Source organism: Oikopleura dioica, chromosome PAR, assembly GCF_907165135.1.
Source record: "Oikopleura dioica chromosome PAR, OKI2018_I68_1.0, whole genome shotgun sequence".
NCBI lineage: Eukaryota > Metazoa > Chordata > Appendicularia > Copelata > Oikopleuridae > Oikopleura > Oikopleura dioica.
Window position 1 is genome coordinate 1,062,661 of NC_137293.1, and position 16,135 is coordinate 1,078,795.

Genomic DNA, 16,135 nt, shown 5'->3' on the forward strand with positions numbered 1-16,135 from the left:
AATGATATTAATGTATTCGCCAGAGCAACTTTTCTGGGCGATATAAGGCTGAACTGAAACTCAAAATATACAAATTCAACTGTTGAAACAGTCAAATAAAAACACAATCATTTTAAATATGAAGCTTTTTGCTTTCTCACTTGCTGTTATTGGCGCCAACGCTAGCTTCAATCCCTTTGGACAAGGTAATCTTGATTGATTCGGAAAAAAAATTTTAGATGAAAAAATATTTGACCTTTTGAGTGACCATTTAAAATCCTTTCAAATTTATCTTTTCCGTAACAAAGCTTCATTTTCACCCCAATTTCAAGCTCATTCTCATCAAGTCAGAAGTGTTAGTGATTCTGAACCGGATTTTGACGATTTTATGCTTTCAATGAATGCAATGATCAATGATTTATCAAAGGGTAAAAATTTCTTTCTTCAAAGCAATACTTTAATTGCTCTGATTTGCCTACAATCAAAAAAAGTTTGGAATCCAGACTGAAATAGGAATGATTATTTGCTCTTTTTTCTTTTTGCTGCCCATTTTTTAATAGAAAGTAACTTAGGTGGCCGAGTCCCAAGCTGGTTGGAGGACAACGGCACTGGAGTCTACAAACGATCGTCCGGCCGACCTGCGGGAACTGGATTTGACGAGGATGCTATTAAAGCTGCGTTCTTCCGAAATCTTTAAAAATCGTTGTTTATTCATGTTTCAATAAAGAGTCTTAGAAGCAGCTCATTTTTGTTTCTTCTTCTGTTTTGTTGTGAATAGTACTTTGGTGAATTCAAACCAGTCGTAGAAACAGTTGGATTGTTTGTAGTTGATGTTGAATTCTGCTAGTGTTATGCGGTAGGCAGGGATGAAATGTTGGAGAATCGAGCCATCAACTAATGAATCATGATTTTCTCCATCAGATTCTCGCAGATTACCTGTAGGAAAAAGATGATGCAATGTATGATCTCCAAAAGCGCTTACAGCTATCGAATGAGAAGTATTATCCGAGGATGTCAACCACCTATCCACAATCGTGTCTACTTGCAACAGGCCCCAATCCGTGTCTTTTCGGCCTTGATGACCTTCGTAGAAATTCGAGGAGTGGTGGTGGATGCCAGGAAGTGATAGGAAGGCGAAAGTAAAACTGAGTTTTTTGAATAATTTTTTGCGTTTTCGTACCTTAGAGTACCGTGAAAGACGAAAAAGAACCAAAGATAGCTCTCCTTATTGACCAGATAAAAACCGTAGAGCTCGAGAAACGGAATCAAATCAACGAGCTCAAACTCATCTTCAGTAAACAATAAATTACTGATCCATCGTTTCAAAAAATCGATGAAAGTAACGGCTGTCAATAAGATCGGCTTTTGGCGGATTTTAAGGATTCAATTTCTTTTATATTTTTAAGACCTTAAAACCGTTCCAAGATGAATAGCGAGAAGATGTTGTAAAATAGACTCGTCGGTTTCGGCATCAGGTAGGCAAATGGCTCAAATTGGGTCACTTCTAGGTCAAGGCATGTGTTTGGGAAGGTATGATGAGACATGGCGTGCGATTGTCGCCACCGTGTCGAAGACATCAGCGAGATGTCAAAAAAGCGCATGTGGAGGTTGTCTGATTGATGGAAGAAGTTGTGAGCGACGTTGACGGTCTTTTTTGGGGCTTTTTTGGAGAGAAAGAAAGAGAATATTTTCTCTTGTGATTTTCTCTGAGGGAAATCCTATCTTTAACCATATCGCTTATCCGTAAAAAGAAGCCCTTCACAATGCGCCAAAAACACCCGCCACAACTATCCACCAAACTTGCCCCGTCTCCAAGCCAAGCGCGAGAAACAAAACCATGCAACTAAACCACGCATAAAGTGTCAAGTGAGTGGAGCTGACAGCCGATGCCCTTTTCGATTCTCTTCGATAAATTGGGAGAACCCGCGCACGCAGGCGGTTGTAAAAGCCATCCGCGGAGAATGTCTGAAGATAATTTCAAATGAAAAATTCACATAATTTTGGAAAAAAACTATCAGCTAGTTCAGTTCAAATTATCTCTGATGAAACGTACATATTTTGAGTTTCTCGCAATCGTGGCATTCTTTACAAAGTATTTTTCTTTTCGGAGTTCTCAATTTTTCATTTTCAAAAACCGGAAAAATCTCGAAAATAATTTAAGAACTCGATTAAAATCAGATTTGCTTTTTCTATCTCAATATGATGGCTTTCAAAGAGCTCGGTGATATCTGTCCCTTGATTCTTCTCAATCCATATTTTTCCTCCAGGATGCTTATCGACAAACTCCGTCAGATCTTGAAAAATCTCCTTCCATTCAGAAAAATTTTCTTTTACCATAAAACTTGTCGTGAACTCGCCAAAGTTTCGCTGGAACTTTGTCGATTTCTCTCCGATTTTCAAACCACTCATTCAAAATGTCGATTCTTTGCAAATCCCGAACCGGGTATTTTTCAAATTTTGATGTCTCTTTCATCATGAAAAATTTAACTGGGAAATTTCATTTACAGATTTTGTTTGGCAGAGATACGCCTCTATTTGCATAATGCGTAGTTCTATTTATCAAAGTAGAGATTTTTTATTGCTGCATAGTTTTGAAACGGAAAGATACAAGTACATGTCAATTGTTGGAAAAATTTCAGGATAATAGATTTCACATTAGGCGACGAGCATTTCGTAGTGCCCTCGATCTTTGATAGACTTTTCTCGATTCTCGTGGTAAGTTCCCATTTCCGCGATGGACATATTCGGCATGCAAGTCGTGAAAAAACAAATTTGGCAGTACGAGTGCTTGGGAACTGCATCGGTGATTTCATAAACTGCGCGAACTCGGCACTAGAATCGGCGTGAATAATGAGCAATGGAGATTGACTCACCATGTAAACGTAATAAACGACGACGAAAAAGAAGAAAGGGATGAAATACAAGTAAATCTTGTATTGAATGAAGAATTCAAGAGCTTCTGATGCATATCGGTTGTAGTAATGGAATGGTAGCTCGTAAAAGGTCGCATTATTTGTCAAAGAGTCGTGAACGATCAAGTCTTCGAATTCGAAGGGTTCGAAGAATACGTCAAAGTGGACCAGAACTAGAAAAGGGTGAGTCGTCGAAATGTCAATTTCGGTTTATTATCGAGAAAACAAGCACCACTCCACTTTTACTGATCGTTAAAACTTACGAATAAATGTCACAATCAGCCCAATAGAGAACATAAACATCATCATCCAGAGCAAAATCGCAATGCACGGAAATTTCATTCCAATCTTTTTCGAAACGCTAAAAAGCGCACACGGCTGGCACCAAAAGGCGAAGCAACACCAATTGCAGCATGTGGTTGAGCAGCATTTCTGACTCTCTGAACTGTCCATAACTTGCTGTCTCTTTTTTGATTGATAAATTTTACAACGGCTGTAAAGAAAGAATGCGCGAATTCCGCGCGCAAAAGTTAGTGGAATTTCACGCACCACTGAATTGCCGCCGGCTATGTTAGACAGTGAAACCTGGTGGTGATAAGGGCAGACTAAAATAATGAAATCATTATTGGTAACGATGACGAAGCTTGGTATATTTCTAGTGAGTTTGGGTGACAGTGATTAGCACCACTAAAAATTCGTAAATCTCTGCGCAAGCTTCATAATCTGAGCCGACTTACACGGTCATCCTTCGGTAATCGTCGGCTTTTCTTTTATCGTTACCAAGCTGATTCCTTGCCTTCGTCACATGAACTTTCCGAATATTATATTTTACGCACGTATTACGTTCTACGTAAAAAGCGCCACTTACGTACTACAGATTGAATCAGTCAGTCAGTCATTTTCTGGGTATATAAAGCTGCCTGTTGATTGTTGGTCATTAGTGTCAATAACAAAAAAGCGAAGAAAATAATAATAAAGCATCTCAAGAAGAGCATTCTTTTTCAATTCATTAAATAAACTCTCAAAAACAATATAATTTTTAAAAATGAACATTTTCACTTCATTAAATCTCTTGATTTCAATTTCCGCCATCGCTCTACCAGCCTCTTCTCATCTGCGTAACAGCAGAAAATGTCAATGGTATCATCAACGAGTCTCGTTTTCTCCTCGGGATCTCACTATCGTTCTTCAATTAAAAGGAAAACATATTCCTCTTCAACATGAATTCGTAAGTAAAAAAAGCGAACGAGAAAATATTCGAAAAAAATCTTCAATTTCCTATTAAGTGCGATCTTATTCATTCGGACTTTTCATGTTTACGAAAAGAGTTTCGTCATGAAGTTGTTAGAGCATGTTCCTTTCTTCGAAAAAATGGATGTGTTGGAGATAATACGCGTCGACTTCGTAGCAACGGTCGGAGTTTCAAGTGCGTATGCGACAAAGGCTACAGAGGAGACAAATGCGAAAAAATTAATGACTAGTTCATCTCCAAAATATAATTTCTAAATAACTGCTTCATAGTTTTTACTGAAAATTCGCCTGCTCGATAAAATCTCCCTCTTTTACATCTTCTACATTTTTTCAAGAAAAGACTGTTTTTTTGTCATTTTTCCGTAAATAAAGTCAATTTCCACAGGTCTCAACATTGCACCATCCAAGAATCTCCAAACATGCACTTGGCCCAAGCAATTCACCGTTGACTGTTTCTAATGATTTTTCACTTCGGCGAGGATTTTTTGCCCTCCTTTTATATTCCTTACTTATAAACTTTGTAGGTGATAAAACTTACTTTGGTTCCCCCTCTCACAAATTGACAGGCAATACCGTACGCAATTTCGCAGAAAAGACGGCATTCATTGAACTCAACTCGGCAAATTCCAATGCATTCTGTCTGCAATTCTTGATCCCTTAACAATAAAAGTGACTGTCCTCTTCTTAAATTTTCTTACGGGCATTCTGCTTCTTGCCTCTTGTATCCGTTCGAAAATTGAAGGAATAGATAAATTATATTTAATGTCATTTTTTGAGTGAAAACGACTCAAAAGTCATCAAAGCAAATCTGATAGTCCAAATCAATTTAATAAATATGAAAATCATAAATTTTTCGTACACAAAATAAAAAATTCGACCTTCTGATATTTATTTGATTCGTTATTTATTTGGGGTACGCGTTTCGGCGACAATTGAGCCTTCATCAGCCCCTAGTACAGATATAAATTTCACAGCTCAGAAAAATGAAAGAATACTCTCACTTAGAGTTGGACAATTTCGAATGAGATTGAAAGTTGAAAACAAAAGATGAAAACTCGCTTTCGCGGCAGATGTAATGGAGCGCCAGAGAAAGCGAGTTTCAAATTTCTGCTTCAAACACAAACTCGTTTCTGTTATCTCGAATCAACCGTACTACAAAGACCGTACTCTATGTGAAGCGTTTTCAATCAAATTAAAAGATCGAAGCTTAATTAAGCAGATCAAGTTCGCTGAAGTTAAATTTCTGTAATGGAGCATTTGAAACTCGCTTTCTCTGGCGCTCCATTACATCTGCCGCGAAAGCGAGTTTTCATCTTTTGTTTTCAACTTTCAATCTCATTCGAAATTGTCCAACTCTAGGTGAGAGTATTCTTTCATTTTTCTGAGCTGTGAAATTAATATCTGTACTAGGGGCTGATGAAGGCACAATAGTCGCCGAAACGCGTACCCCAAAAAAATTTCGAATCAAATAATTATGAGAGGTCAACACTGACAATCTTCTGATATTTGTCTTGCTTATCACTGAGAAAAATCCAACAAATAAAAAATGATGAAAAGTAATTCGATAAGCCCATAAATGCCTTGATGAAATCGTAATTATATCCGCTCGTCGATATTTTATAACCCGGCTTTGACAATAAAAAGACATTTGTTTTCCAAACGAAATTAATAAAAAAATATGGGTTCTGCTGCGAAATAAAACGACTCGCTATTATAGTTTTCATTTATAATTTGAAGTTATCAAATTTAATATTATGTTCGTGTTCAAATGTGACCCGGAAACTCTGTTTATAACCCTAATTTGTCAACCACAAAATAATTATCACTATCATTTGTCCACAATGATCATAATGACCAAATATGTCAAAATAAATTTGTCATAAAACTTTTCATTCGTCTGGCTACCATCGTTAACAAATCGCTAAATTAAATAAATAAAAATAAAGATGTCGCGGTCGAGTTCGATTGCATGCCCTTTTCCCTAGTAAAGAAGAACATGATTATGATAAGAGAGTTCCAGATTTGTAAAAACAATAATTTTTTCAGAATGAGGATTTTGGCATCGCTTGCCGCTCCGTTGGTTAGCGGCTCCCATTTTCGGGGAGGATCTTACCAGTACCGATATGATGCGGCGACAAATTCAATGACCGTTATAAGGTCGATGATTTGGAAAAGATATTCCGATAGCTACTCCGGCGGTTGCAGCGACCATCATGTTCAAAATGAAATCCCCAGCAAGTGAGAGTTCCCCTTTTTGAATATTTTTAATTGATATTCTCAAGCTCGGCGATAGACGAGAACATCTATTCACTTTCATCCGGGATTAAACTTCTTGGCCCGGGAAATTCTGGGACTTCGGGAAATTATATCGTGAATGAGATCGAAGACTCTTCTTTCATACCATCAGGAGAGCATTACTGCGCCGGGTCTATAGAAGAGCAATTGGCCGGAAGCGTAAATGAGCCATTTTATCAGGTACAAATGGTTATTTTTACTAAAGTTTTATTTGATCCAAGGATGCAAGTAGCTGCTGCACCGTAACACTATACGACGATAATGGATCAAGTTGGAGCGGTAGTTTTCGGCTTCAAGCGACGGTATTCTTCCTTAATTTTATCATCCATCATCTATTTACCTCAGGTCTACGATATCACGAACAACTCCCCAGCTTTCAGGGCTCCAAGTCAGTTTACCGTAATGACAGGCTGTGAGAACCAAGTGATTGAACTCAATCCAGTCGATTCCGACGGAGATACAGTCAGATGTAGATGGGCAACGTCTGCAGAAGCTGCTGACTGGCCTCCACCAGCTGATAAATCCTTCAATTCTTTCGAGTAAGAAATATGTGACATTCTTTCTTCTAAAGAGTAATAAGATTGGACGAGGAAAAATGTACAATCACTTATCGGCCAGAATTTGACAACTACGAGCAAGGAATTCGGCCTATTGCTATTCAATTCGAAGATTTCGACGCGAATAACCAAATAAGGTTTTGTCTTATTTAACTCTTGGCCTAAAATATTTTTGAGATCATCTATGCCGGCACAGTTCATGATCAAAGTCTTTACTCCCACTCTCCCATCTGGTCGAAACCGCAGAACCGTGGACCTAACTCAGTACCCTCATTGCGAAGGATCTCCAACTTTCGACTCTCGATCTCCAGCAAACGGCGATCAGCTCAAAGTTCACCCAACAAACGGAATCAATGTCAAGTTCTACGCCTCGTACATGCTCGGCACTTCTGGACCCTTCTACGATCTCGATCGATTCTCCGTCACGGGTCCTTCTGGCATGACCTGCAGTTCAGTTGACAAAGCTGAAGGATCGACAGAGTGTGACTGGACTCCAACTGCGTCTCAGATTCTGATCGGACTGCATGATGTCTGCGCGATGGCTTTCGATCCTATTCAGCGACCAAGCCCTCGGGTATGCATCAAACTCGACACAAATGCTGGCCCTGGAGATAGAAATTACTGGCTTGAAAGTCTCGCACCAGGATTCGCTGGCGCCTTTTTGAACAATTATGGATGCCAGGTAAAAATCGAGATCCCTCTTCTCATTTCAAAGTTCATTCTAGGGGCGAGGTCTTTTTGAGCCTTTTTCTATCAACAAAGGAAAGCCCGTTGATGAAGTCGATATCTACCTAAACCAATGGAAAAAGTGCGCTCGCTGCTCTATCGATGTCTACAACAATACCGTCCCCGTTGATGAAGCTTGGATCTACCCTGTTCCCGAGAATAACGTCTGTGCCGACGATAATCTTTTCGAAAAGGCAATTTGCGAGTGTGACAAAGCTCTTGCTACAGCGCTCAGCGGACTTACGCCAGATCCGACTTACAGTAACTACGATTCTGTTATTCATTGCGGCGAAACTTTTACAGGAATTCGTTAGATAATTTTCGAATATTTCAATTCTCAAAATGATCTAGGAGGGAGGCATCCAGACCCAAAATGTTGCCAAAATGAACATGGCTACTTCCAGATGTATTCGATTCCGTCAGAGCATTGCTGTGAAAACAACAAACTTAAGCCGACCGGCACCTGCTCTTCTGATAATGGGTTCAGCTATCTCAACACGATCAAAACGTATCATCCAGAGCTCTAAAAAACTATTTCAAAGCTTGTATACAGTATACTCCTGTCTCTTCTAAACTCTTCTATGTAATCATTAAAATAGAGAAACATCCTGTTTTTATTGATTTCTATCAGTCAGCTTCCTCTTTGATGTAATCTCAGCCCTTTTCTTCTCAAGCCTTGTCCATAGATACTGAAGTACAGTAGCTCTTGCTGAGTCAGGAAGCCAAAACTTCCCGCCTAAATTTTTTGACAAAAAGTTTTTTCTCTGATCATACCTGGCGAACTATAAAGCTCCTCTAGAATCGCTCCCATATTAGTAAAGCCAGACATGTTTCCTGTTATAGAAGCGACAAGAGATATTAGATACAAAAGAAATCTAATTTTCATGATCTCTTATTCTGCATTTGTGAGCTTTTTTCTTCCCAACGATACAAGTCATAAAGACACAGATGCTCGTTATCAAATGTTAACCTTATAATCCTCAGAATCTGAATCTGTCAAAAAGGTGTGAAACCTTCCAGACAAGAAAACATCGAGCTCATTGTTTTTACGATGCTCGAAACGGAAATTGCAAGACCAGAGCAGCTTAGCACTCGTTGCCCATCCCTCAGCGCTTGAATCCTGAAGCATGTCGAAATATTTGAAAAAAAAATGCCGCGGCCAAAAGAGCTCGATTTTGCGAACGCACCTGCTACTTCCAAACCTGGATATCAGGTACCGCCTTATTTTTCGCCTCAAAATTGACGGTAGAATCAAAAGCCATGGTACATTCCAGCTTCGAATGCCGGATTCGGCGGGGATTTTTTCAAAAACTGCTCGACTTGCGACGTTTCTTTGAGGTAGCATATATTTTAAGCGGCTTCTGAATGATTTCAGACCGGGGTTAATAAATGTCCGAGACAACAAAAAAGACGATCGCTACAAAAAGCCCCAGCGCGAAGCTGTCATCGCAAAAATGCTAGACTCGATTGAAAAAGACACTGCTTTTCGCATCGATTACGTGGAAAAAGGCACTGAATTACAGGTCATGTCAACTGTACGTCAATTCGTTTATGTATCGCGCTGCATGTGATAAATTCTCCTTTTAGCGGCCTCAACCAGAAATAAGGGATGAAGCCGATTTGTCTGGTCCATTTGAGCTAGTCGTGCCGATTTCAGAAAGCGGCAATTTCGCGAAGTTTACCTGCAGAGGGGATAATACCAAGCTGACGTGTGGGGCTATTGAAGCTCCTTACAAAGTAAAATAAATCTTGAAATCTTAGCTCAATTCTGTTTTCAGGAAAACGGTCGGTGGGCAATGACAAAACGATGGGTTCAATCAATCGATCTTCCAAAAAACACTGTTGCCTCCACTATTTCTGTCACTGTAGAAAAGCAGAATAAGCGCTTCATCATCTCTGGTCAGACCCAGTTCGAGTCGCCTGCATTAAGTTCGCTTGATATTTCCATAAATTTGAAATAAACGATAATACTCATTCATTTTTTTTTTACTTTATAACAGAGCTTTATGATAAGGTTTTTTTTAACTCTCACTTTTTCGGGCAGTCAAGAATTTGTCCATCATCAAGTGTCGTAGCTGAGCCTCTCTTAGCCCTTGATAATCATAGTCTTCGATATTCTGGGCTCGATAATCTTAATTTAACGTAAGTAAAAACCTAATTAATGATAAGGTTTCAAATCGGACTCACCCATATTTGGAAAAGCAGCAGCAAATGCGAAGTAAAAGACAAATAGCTTCATTACTCAATTTTCAAAAATAAGGTTTCAGTAATGAGAGCTTGCTTAAATACTGTTCGCTTTGAATAAATGATTATGAATAAAGCCTATCAGAAGAGTATTACCGAGCACTGAATTTTAATTTGATGACAGATTGCATACTGATAGACTACACGGTTTTTTCTCATTACTGAAAAAGAGGAATAAATTGCCCTCTCGTCGTCTTTTGGCGGATAAAATGTTGAGCATTAATTATTCTCGTTAAAAACTCGCTTGAACGTGAAAGAGAAATCGTGAAACTCACGTCGAAGAATCAGAAATTTCCTTTTGGAAAGTTTGGAAAAGTTCTTTTTATGATTGAACAATATATTTTTCAACGAGGAGATGAGAGCGGAGAAAATTGCGATCGAGTTCGTTCGATCGCCGTTAGAATATAAGAAATGATATCAGGATTGTTAATGTTTTCAAGCTTTGCTTCGATTCTTGATTCGATCAGTTTCTGTTCTTTCTCATCTGGAGATCGTCTCGAATCTAAAAATCATGATTTAGACGTTCTTGAAGGACTTTTTACCGAAAATTTCTTGATACTCTTGAACCATTTGCCAAATCTTGGTCACTGCCTCGGCTCTAGTATCATTATGAAAATGAAAGTTTCTGTAGCTACATTACTTTTCGATGATATTCTTCTGTTCTGAAGACGCAAGACTTCTCAAGTCCGGGTTATTCTTCAGCTTTTCAACGGCATTCTGACTTTTGTACAGCCTTTTCGTGGTAACAGGAGTCAGTTTCAAGTCAACAACGATGTTTGATAGCCTTCTGTAGTCTTCTAGTCTTTCTTCTGCTTTTTCGAGGCTTTCTTTCTTAAAAATATCTTTGCTTTCCCTGTTTTTATAAGAGTACCTTACCCATTTCGGATGATGAGAAACCGCCGGATTTTCAATGCATTTTGAATGAAGATTAAGAACGGCTTGGGATAGTTTTTGATAAGACGAAGAATCGCCAATATTTCCTGAATAAAATTCGAGCTAATTATTAAAATATAAAAATAACTTACGAATAAGGGCAGCTTCAGCTTCCAAAACGGCATTTGCCTTTAAAAGAACTTGTTGACTCTGCTCTCCTCTGAACTCAGTTTCTTCAGGTTTAACGAAGAATTCGGCGTAGTGGGCTATTCGTTTAAGTCTTTGATAATTTTCAGCATCAATTTCTCCGTTTATTCCTTTCTGAAGGTCGATTAGTTGAAGAACTCGCATTCCAGCGTCGGAGAGATTTCTTGATAAAAATTGATGAAAAAGCCTTTTCTCAAATTTTTTATAAATATAAACTGCGATTGTCAATTTTTCAATTTTTTCCTGATCTCCGAAGTAGCCACCTCGTTGCCGACGTAATATTGCAGCTCTTTAATCACCTCCCTGACTTCAGCTTCAGTTCCTTTCTCGAAGACTACTTTGGCCAAGTTCTCCAGTTGATGGAGTTTCTCGTTGATGTCCGCATCGTATGTTTTCATGCTGCAAGCTTCGAAGTCATTTTCGACAGGGACACTTTCGACATCGTAAATTTCATCATCGTCGATGTCTTGAATCGTTGTTGTTTTTGAAGAAGCTGGTGAGATGGCGCGTTTTCTGAAGTAATTTAAGCCTAACCCTGAAACTTGCTTCACCTTTTTCGAAGAACCAAGATGATAATGATAAGTATCAAAATTAAGATAAGAATAAAAAGAGGGAGCCAAAATTTGAGAACACCTTTTTTCTTCTTCGTAAAGTTTTCGAGTCCATGAGAGAATTGCACGGTTTCCTCGCCAATCAGAAATTCGATTAGGTAAGATGTTTCTTCGTTAGAATTCTTGTTCGCGTTGCAGATTGCTAAACTCATCAATCCAGTTGTTGAGAAAATTTTCATTTGCACTTCTTCGTTTCCATTTTTGGAATAAACAAGTTCGTCGTGAAGATTTTCTGAAGGAAAAAGAACCGTTTCAGAGTACCAGAATCGCAAGTCTTGAAAGTCGCTAACTGTTATTACGACCTCTTCCTCTTCAAGAATGAAAAAATAGTGACAAGATAAGCCAGAGAAAAACTTTCGTTGTTGATGACTTTTCGTGACGAAATGAAATTTTAGTGAAAACTCAGAAATACTCTCTGGGATCGGCCTTTGTTCGATTGACGGGATGATTGGGAGAATTTCAATTCCTGATTCACTGCTGATTGAGGTGAAATTCGAGATGGTGTAGTTTTTTTCGAAGCCATCGGAAGCCAAAATGAGGTATTGTTTCTCGCACCCGGGAAAGTATTCTGCAGAAATAACATCAATATTTTCTTTTATAACTGATCCTCCGCCGATTTGATTTTGTCCGAGAAAATCGTCCTCGAACTTTCTAAATTGGTGAATCGGCGAGTCCTCGTTGACTTCAGAAATCAAAATCGGCACATCGGCGAACTGAAAAACTTTCTGGTCCAGTACTCCGAGGTTCAGCGCAATTTCAGCGACGGCGAATGCCGACTGCTTTTGTTGCTCGAATTCGAGGACGGAAATAGACTCCGATCCATCAATTATTGAAATCAAGCAAATTTGAGGCGTTTCTTGTTCAAATGGGCAAATCGGTAAGGGGCTTTTGCTGATGATTTCTGTTGCATTCTTCGTTCTCCAAATTTTCTTCCTGCAGTTTTCTTGTCCGCCGATTGAATTAATGAAATCATTAATTTCTTCGTCATCGTACAGCTCGATTAATTCTTGAGCTCTTTCAAGAGGCGAATGAGAGTTTCCCCCGAAGATGTTCTTCGCGCAACCGAGATTGCCAAAATTACTTTCCACCAAAGCCGTCTTTTTCAAAAGCTCCAAATATTCGAATGGATACCTCGAACTCAATTTCTGAGCCACAGCACAGACGGTTTCAACCCCAAAGGATCCATACTCGCGAGTGATATCTCTTGCTGGAATTATCTCGCCAAAAGTGGGGAGAAAGAAAAACAAGAAAATGCGCATTCAGAATCCTGTTATTGTCGGTTTTGAAGCGCTCGAGCAAATCTTGCCGGTTAAAAATTCATCCATTGCATAATAACGTTTGAATTTTCAAATCGTATTTTTTTTTCAAAGATGCGTTGAAAAATATTTGATCATGAACAAAACTAGAAATTTCTTAGTTGAAAACTTACCTGTTGATCCAGCGCCGATTGAAACCAAAGTATCCGTTATCCACTTTCTCGCCTTCTCACTTGCGACTTCAGCATAAACTCCTGGCGAAATTATGCTCGTCCCGGGAAAGTACTCGCCGCATCCGACTCCCCAAGACACGATTCCAGCAAGTTTGGGAACTCCTTGTCGCAAGACTACAGCTGGTCCTCCGGAATCTCCTTGGCAGCTGTCAATTCCCAGCTCAGCGTGGCTCGCGCAAAACTGATCATCAGAAACAGTCAGGGGAACATAATCAGGGTCGTAGTCCGGCGAGTCTGGCTCGGTTATGTCAGCTTGCGCCAAGTGAAATCGATTCTTGCATTCTTCTTCAGTCAGAACCTTGACTTTTGTTTCGAGCAAATCAGGAGAGAGCATTCCAGACTCAACATCTTTTGTTCCCCAACCGGCGATGTGAAGATTTTCTCCAGGAATGAGGGGTGAATCAAGAAGCTCAATTGCTTTGATTCCCAGTTCACTGCACTTCGAATCGAGATCTTCTGAAAGTTTGACCACGCAGAGGTCGTTTTTCAATCCACGAGTCGTGTCGTAATCCGGATGAATGACATATTTATCGACAGGGACCTTCAATCCTTTTCCATATCGCAAATGGCCGAAGAAAAAGTTTTCCCAAGGATTGTTTGGCTTTCCGTAATTTACGCAACAATGAGCTGCAGTCAACGCGGCTTTTCCACCAAGATAGAGCCCGCCACAGCCATCCGAGTGCCCGATAAAAGGCCAGTTGTCAATCGTTTCCACGGGCCAGCCGCCGACGATTTTAAACTCGAAATCCTTCTTGCTCATTCTGGACTCTTTCTTAGCATTCGCTCGCCCGATGACAACAGAGCTGAGCTCATCCTTGTCAATCCCCATTTCAAGCAAGTTTTGAAGAAAAAAGTCATTCTGGCTCTCGACAAAAAGTTCTTTGAAATGACCTTTGTTGCAAGTCAATTTTCTGCTGTTCAAAATTTCAGCCGCTACAGAGCCGAAAATGATCGACTTTGCTATTTTCATGTTTTCTCTATATTTGAGCAACTCTCAGACTAGACTCACATTTCTGAGATGCTGAAGAAGCTCTAAAAGATCTTATCCAGCGGCAGCCATGTTTTCTTTCCAAGGAACAATTTCTCCAATTGATAATTCAAACATCGCGCTTTTGAGAAAAGTGCAGCTGCTCCTTGATTTTTCAAAAAAAAAAAACGGCGGGTACGAACATAAAAAGAGCTCAAAGAGGGAAAGGATGAAGATCTTTGGATTTTTCTGTGTTCAGGCGATTGCTGCTGAAGAAACCTGTAATGAGGGACTTTCTTCCAACTATTGTCGAACTCGAGGAAAAACTCTTGACAATGATAAGGTATTCCAATCTCATCATTTCTAGGCCTCGGACGTAAAAATCCATCACCATCATCGGAGCTTCGTATGGGATTGAGAATAGGCTCATTCGAAAGCTCTTGAAGAGGGCTTTATTATGGGCAAATGAAAAAATTGGGCCCTGTCTCCCAGTTTTGAGTAATCAGCCTTTAAAGATAAAGTCGAAAAACGTTTTTACGAAATAACTTGAAACAGGGAGACAGGGTCCAATTTTTTTATTTGCCGCCAAGAAAGTTCTCTTTAAGAGCTTTCGAATGAGCCTACTCTCGTCCTCATACGAAGCTCCGATGGTGAAAATCGATATTTTTACGTCCGAGGCCTAATCATTTCCAAAATAATGTGTTTCTAGCTCTACAACGATGCTGTGAAACGATACCAAGAGCAGGAAGCAGAGTTCAACACCCTCGGCCAATGCTACAATGATATCAAAAACTGGGGCGCAACCCGTGAGCTGTCCCTTTTAAAATATAGGAAAACTTATTTCTAGAGGGCGATCGCGAATGGGATTTCAAGGGATGCAAGGCTTCCGGCAAGTGCAGCCAAAAAAATCCTGATGGCAGTGATCCAACTGATCAACAGAGTGAGGAGATTTAAAAAAATGAAACCTAACAGAAATTAAGTCCGAGATTGCTGCTTGAATAACGATTGGGACTACTTGTACTACTCAGTACAGAACGTGACTATTTTTGGCCAAGAAACACTCAATCAAGCTGACGAACTCTACAACAGTAACAAAAAAGTAACAACTCATCTTTTATCATCTTTAAGAAATGCTGAACTTCAAGAACTGTATCGGAGATCACTGCGGAATCGACATCAAGCGATTTTTCTGATCATTTTCCGTGCTATCGTGAATAAATCATCTTTAGTCAATCAAAAATTAAGGACTCAATGAAAACATGTTCTTAATTTTATTCATAATTTTCAGAAGTCGTCTTGCGAGAGAAAATTTGATATAATAAAGTTGCTCAAATTGAGAAGACGAAACCAAATTTTCATCAATAATTGAGCATGAGGATTGACCGCATCTTTTAAAATGGAGGTTCCAACGATCGAAGTTGTTGTATTTGGTTCACCTTGTTCAGAACATAAAGTACCAGATGATTCGAGCTCAGAAATCTAGAGGAATATTAAAAAGAACATTGATCAAAAATACCAAGATATTGCCATAGTAAAATCCGTTAACACAAGTGTTACTTCCAAGATAAATTGATGATTCTTCATTAGAAATTGACCAATGTCCATTTGCCGCCATTTTCAAAGTGTAATTACCTTTCTGTCAGGCTTCAGCACCCTTGTTGAAACGCATGTTGTTGGAAGAGACCCATTCGCCGACCCACTTACCGTTGGTGGAGTCACCAACCCATTTACCAACCCATTTTCGGAAAGTAGGTATTTCCAAATCCCAAAAATTTGGAACAAAATTATTTTGACTTGGCCTTTCAAAGAGGATTAAAAAAAATCAAATCTCAGTGATTATTCATAAATTATGAATCATAATTTATGATATCAAAATTAACATGGGAGAACCTTATTTTGTTCTTTTTGGAAATCCTCACAATAAGTAAAATAAGCGTTGCCTAAACATTTGCTTTTTCTCGAACCCATTTTCCAGGATCCGTCTGGTCTTGGCCAGATGTAATTTTCACTTCCAATTTTTTTGA

At 39.2% G+C, this 16,135-nt stretch overlaps 4 protein-coding genes and 1 long non-coding RNA gene across 5 annotated transcripts; 3 read left to right on the forward strand and 2 right to left on the reverse strand.

Moving 5' to 3' along the window:
* Nucleotides 1-87: 87 nt before the first annotated feature.
* LOC145703876 (uncharacterized) lies at nucleotides 88-718 on the forward strand. The gene is made up of 2 exons (XR_014134395.1): nucleotides 88-185; nucleotides 552-718. It is a non-coding gene; the product is annotated as an uncharacterized LOC145703876 (long non-coding RNA).
* Nucleotides 672-2,456, reverse strand: LOC145701053 (cytochrome b5-related protein-like). The gene is made up of 7 exons (XM_081778283.1): nucleotides 2,314-2,456; nucleotides 2,144-2,273; nucleotides 1,709-1,715; nucleotides 1,401-1,628; nucleotides 1,160-1,341; nucleotides 916-1,124; nucleotides 672-873 (listed from the first exon to the last, which is right to left on the reverse strand). The coding sequence occupies exons 1-7, from the start codon at nucleotides 2,453-2,455 to the stop codon at nucleotides 722-724; spliced, it is 1,050 nt and encodes a 349-aa protein (XP_081634409.1). The 5' UTR covers nucleotide 2,456; the 3' UTR covers nucleotides 672-721.
* Nucleotides 2,457-2,545: 89 nt separating this feature from the next.
* On the reverse strand, nucleotides 2,546-3,373 carry LOC145703988 (uncharacterized). The gene is made up of 3 exons (XM_081781407.1): nucleotides 3,155-3,373; nucleotides 2,853-3,064; nucleotides 2,546-2,811 (listed from the first exon to the last, which is right to left on the reverse strand). The coding sequence occupies exons 1-3, from the start codon at nucleotides 3,342-3,344 to the stop codon at nucleotides 2,635-2,637; spliced, it is 579 nt and encodes a 192-aa protein (XP_081637533.1). The 5' UTR covers nucleotides 3,345-3,373; the 3' UTR covers nucleotides 2,546-2,634.
* Nucleotides 3,374-8,829: 5,456 nt separating this feature from the next.
* LOC145704240 (uncharacterized) lies at nucleotides 8,830-9,682 on the forward strand. The gene is made up of 5 exons (XM_081781683.1): nucleotides 8,830-8,933; nucleotides 8,979-9,058; nucleotides 9,096-9,255; nucleotides 9,308-9,457; nucleotides 9,499-9,682. The coding sequence occupies exons 1-5, from the start codon at nucleotides 8,871-8,873 to the stop codon at nucleotides 9,679-9,681; spliced, it is 636 nt and encodes a 211-aa protein (XP_081637809.1). The 5' UTR covers nucleotides 8,830-8,870; the 3' UTR covers nucleotide 9,682.
* A 4,613-nt stretch (nucleotides 9,683-14,295) lies between these two features.
* Nucleotides 14,296-15,351, forward strand: LOC145703326 (uncharacterized). The gene is made up of 5 exons (XM_081780672.1): nucleotides 14,296-14,454; nucleotides 14,821-14,917; nucleotides 14,959-15,051; nucleotides 15,092-15,199; nucleotides 15,240-15,351. The coding sequence occupies exons 1-5, from the start codon at nucleotides 14,341-14,343 to the stop codon at nucleotides 15,302-15,304; spliced, it is 477 nt and encodes a 158-aa protein (XP_081636798.1). The 5' UTR covers nucleotides 14,296-14,340; the 3' UTR covers nucleotides 15,305-15,351.
* The last annotated feature ends 784 nt before the right edge of the window (nucleotides 15,352-16,135 follow it).

Bases quoted from the DNA above. Each gene is read 5' to 3' on its own strand.
- LOC145701053 (XM_081778283.1), bottom strand. From the start codon at position 2,455: ATGATGAAAGAGACATCAAAATTTGAAAAATACCCGGTTCGGGATTTG. The intron at 1,342-1,400 runs GAACGGTTTTAA...ATCCGCCAAAAG, and splicing joins TCTTCTCGCTATTCATCTTG to CCGATCTTATTGACAGCCGT. The intron at 874-915 runs GTAATCTGCGAG...ATGATTCATTAG, and splicing joins GCATCATCTTTTTCCTACAG to TTGATGGCTCGATTCTCCAA.
- LOC145703988 (XM_081781407.1), bottom strand. From the start codon at position 3,344: ATGGACAGTTCAGAGAGTCAGAAATGCTGCTCAACCACATGCTGCAAT. The intron at 3,065-3,154 runs GTAAGTTTTAAC...ACCCTTTTCTAG, and splicing joins GCTGATTGTGACATTTATTC to TTCTGGTCCACTTTGACGTA. The intron at 2,812-2,852 runs GTGAGTCAATCT...CGCCGATTCTAG, and splicing joins TCGTTTATTACGTTTACATG to TGCCGAGTTCGCGCAGTTTA.
- LOC145704240 (XM_081781683.1), top strand. From the start codon at position 8,871: ATGCCGCGGCCAAAAGAGCTCGATTTTGCGAACGCACCTGCTACTTCC. The intron at 9,059-9,095 runs GTAGCATATATT...GAATGATTTCAG, and splicing joins ACTTGCGACGTTTCTTTGAG to ACCGGGGTTAATAAATGTCC. The intron at 9,458-9,498 runs GTAAAATAAATC...TTCTGTTTTCAG, and splicing joins CTATTGAAGCTCCTTACAAA to GAAAACGGTCGGTGGGCAAT.
- LOC145703326 (XM_081780672.1), top strand. From the start codon at position 14,341: ATGAAGATCTTTGGATTTTTCTGTGTTCAGGCGATTGCTGCTGAAGAA. The intron at 14,918-14,958 runs GTGAGCTGTCCC...ACTTATTTCTAG, and splicing joins CAAAAACTGGGGCGCAACCC to AGGGCGATCGCGAATGGGAT. The intron at 15,052-15,091 runs GTGAGGAGATTT...ACAGAAATTAAG, and splicing joins TGATCCAACTGATCAACAGA to TCCGAGATTGCTGCTTGAAT.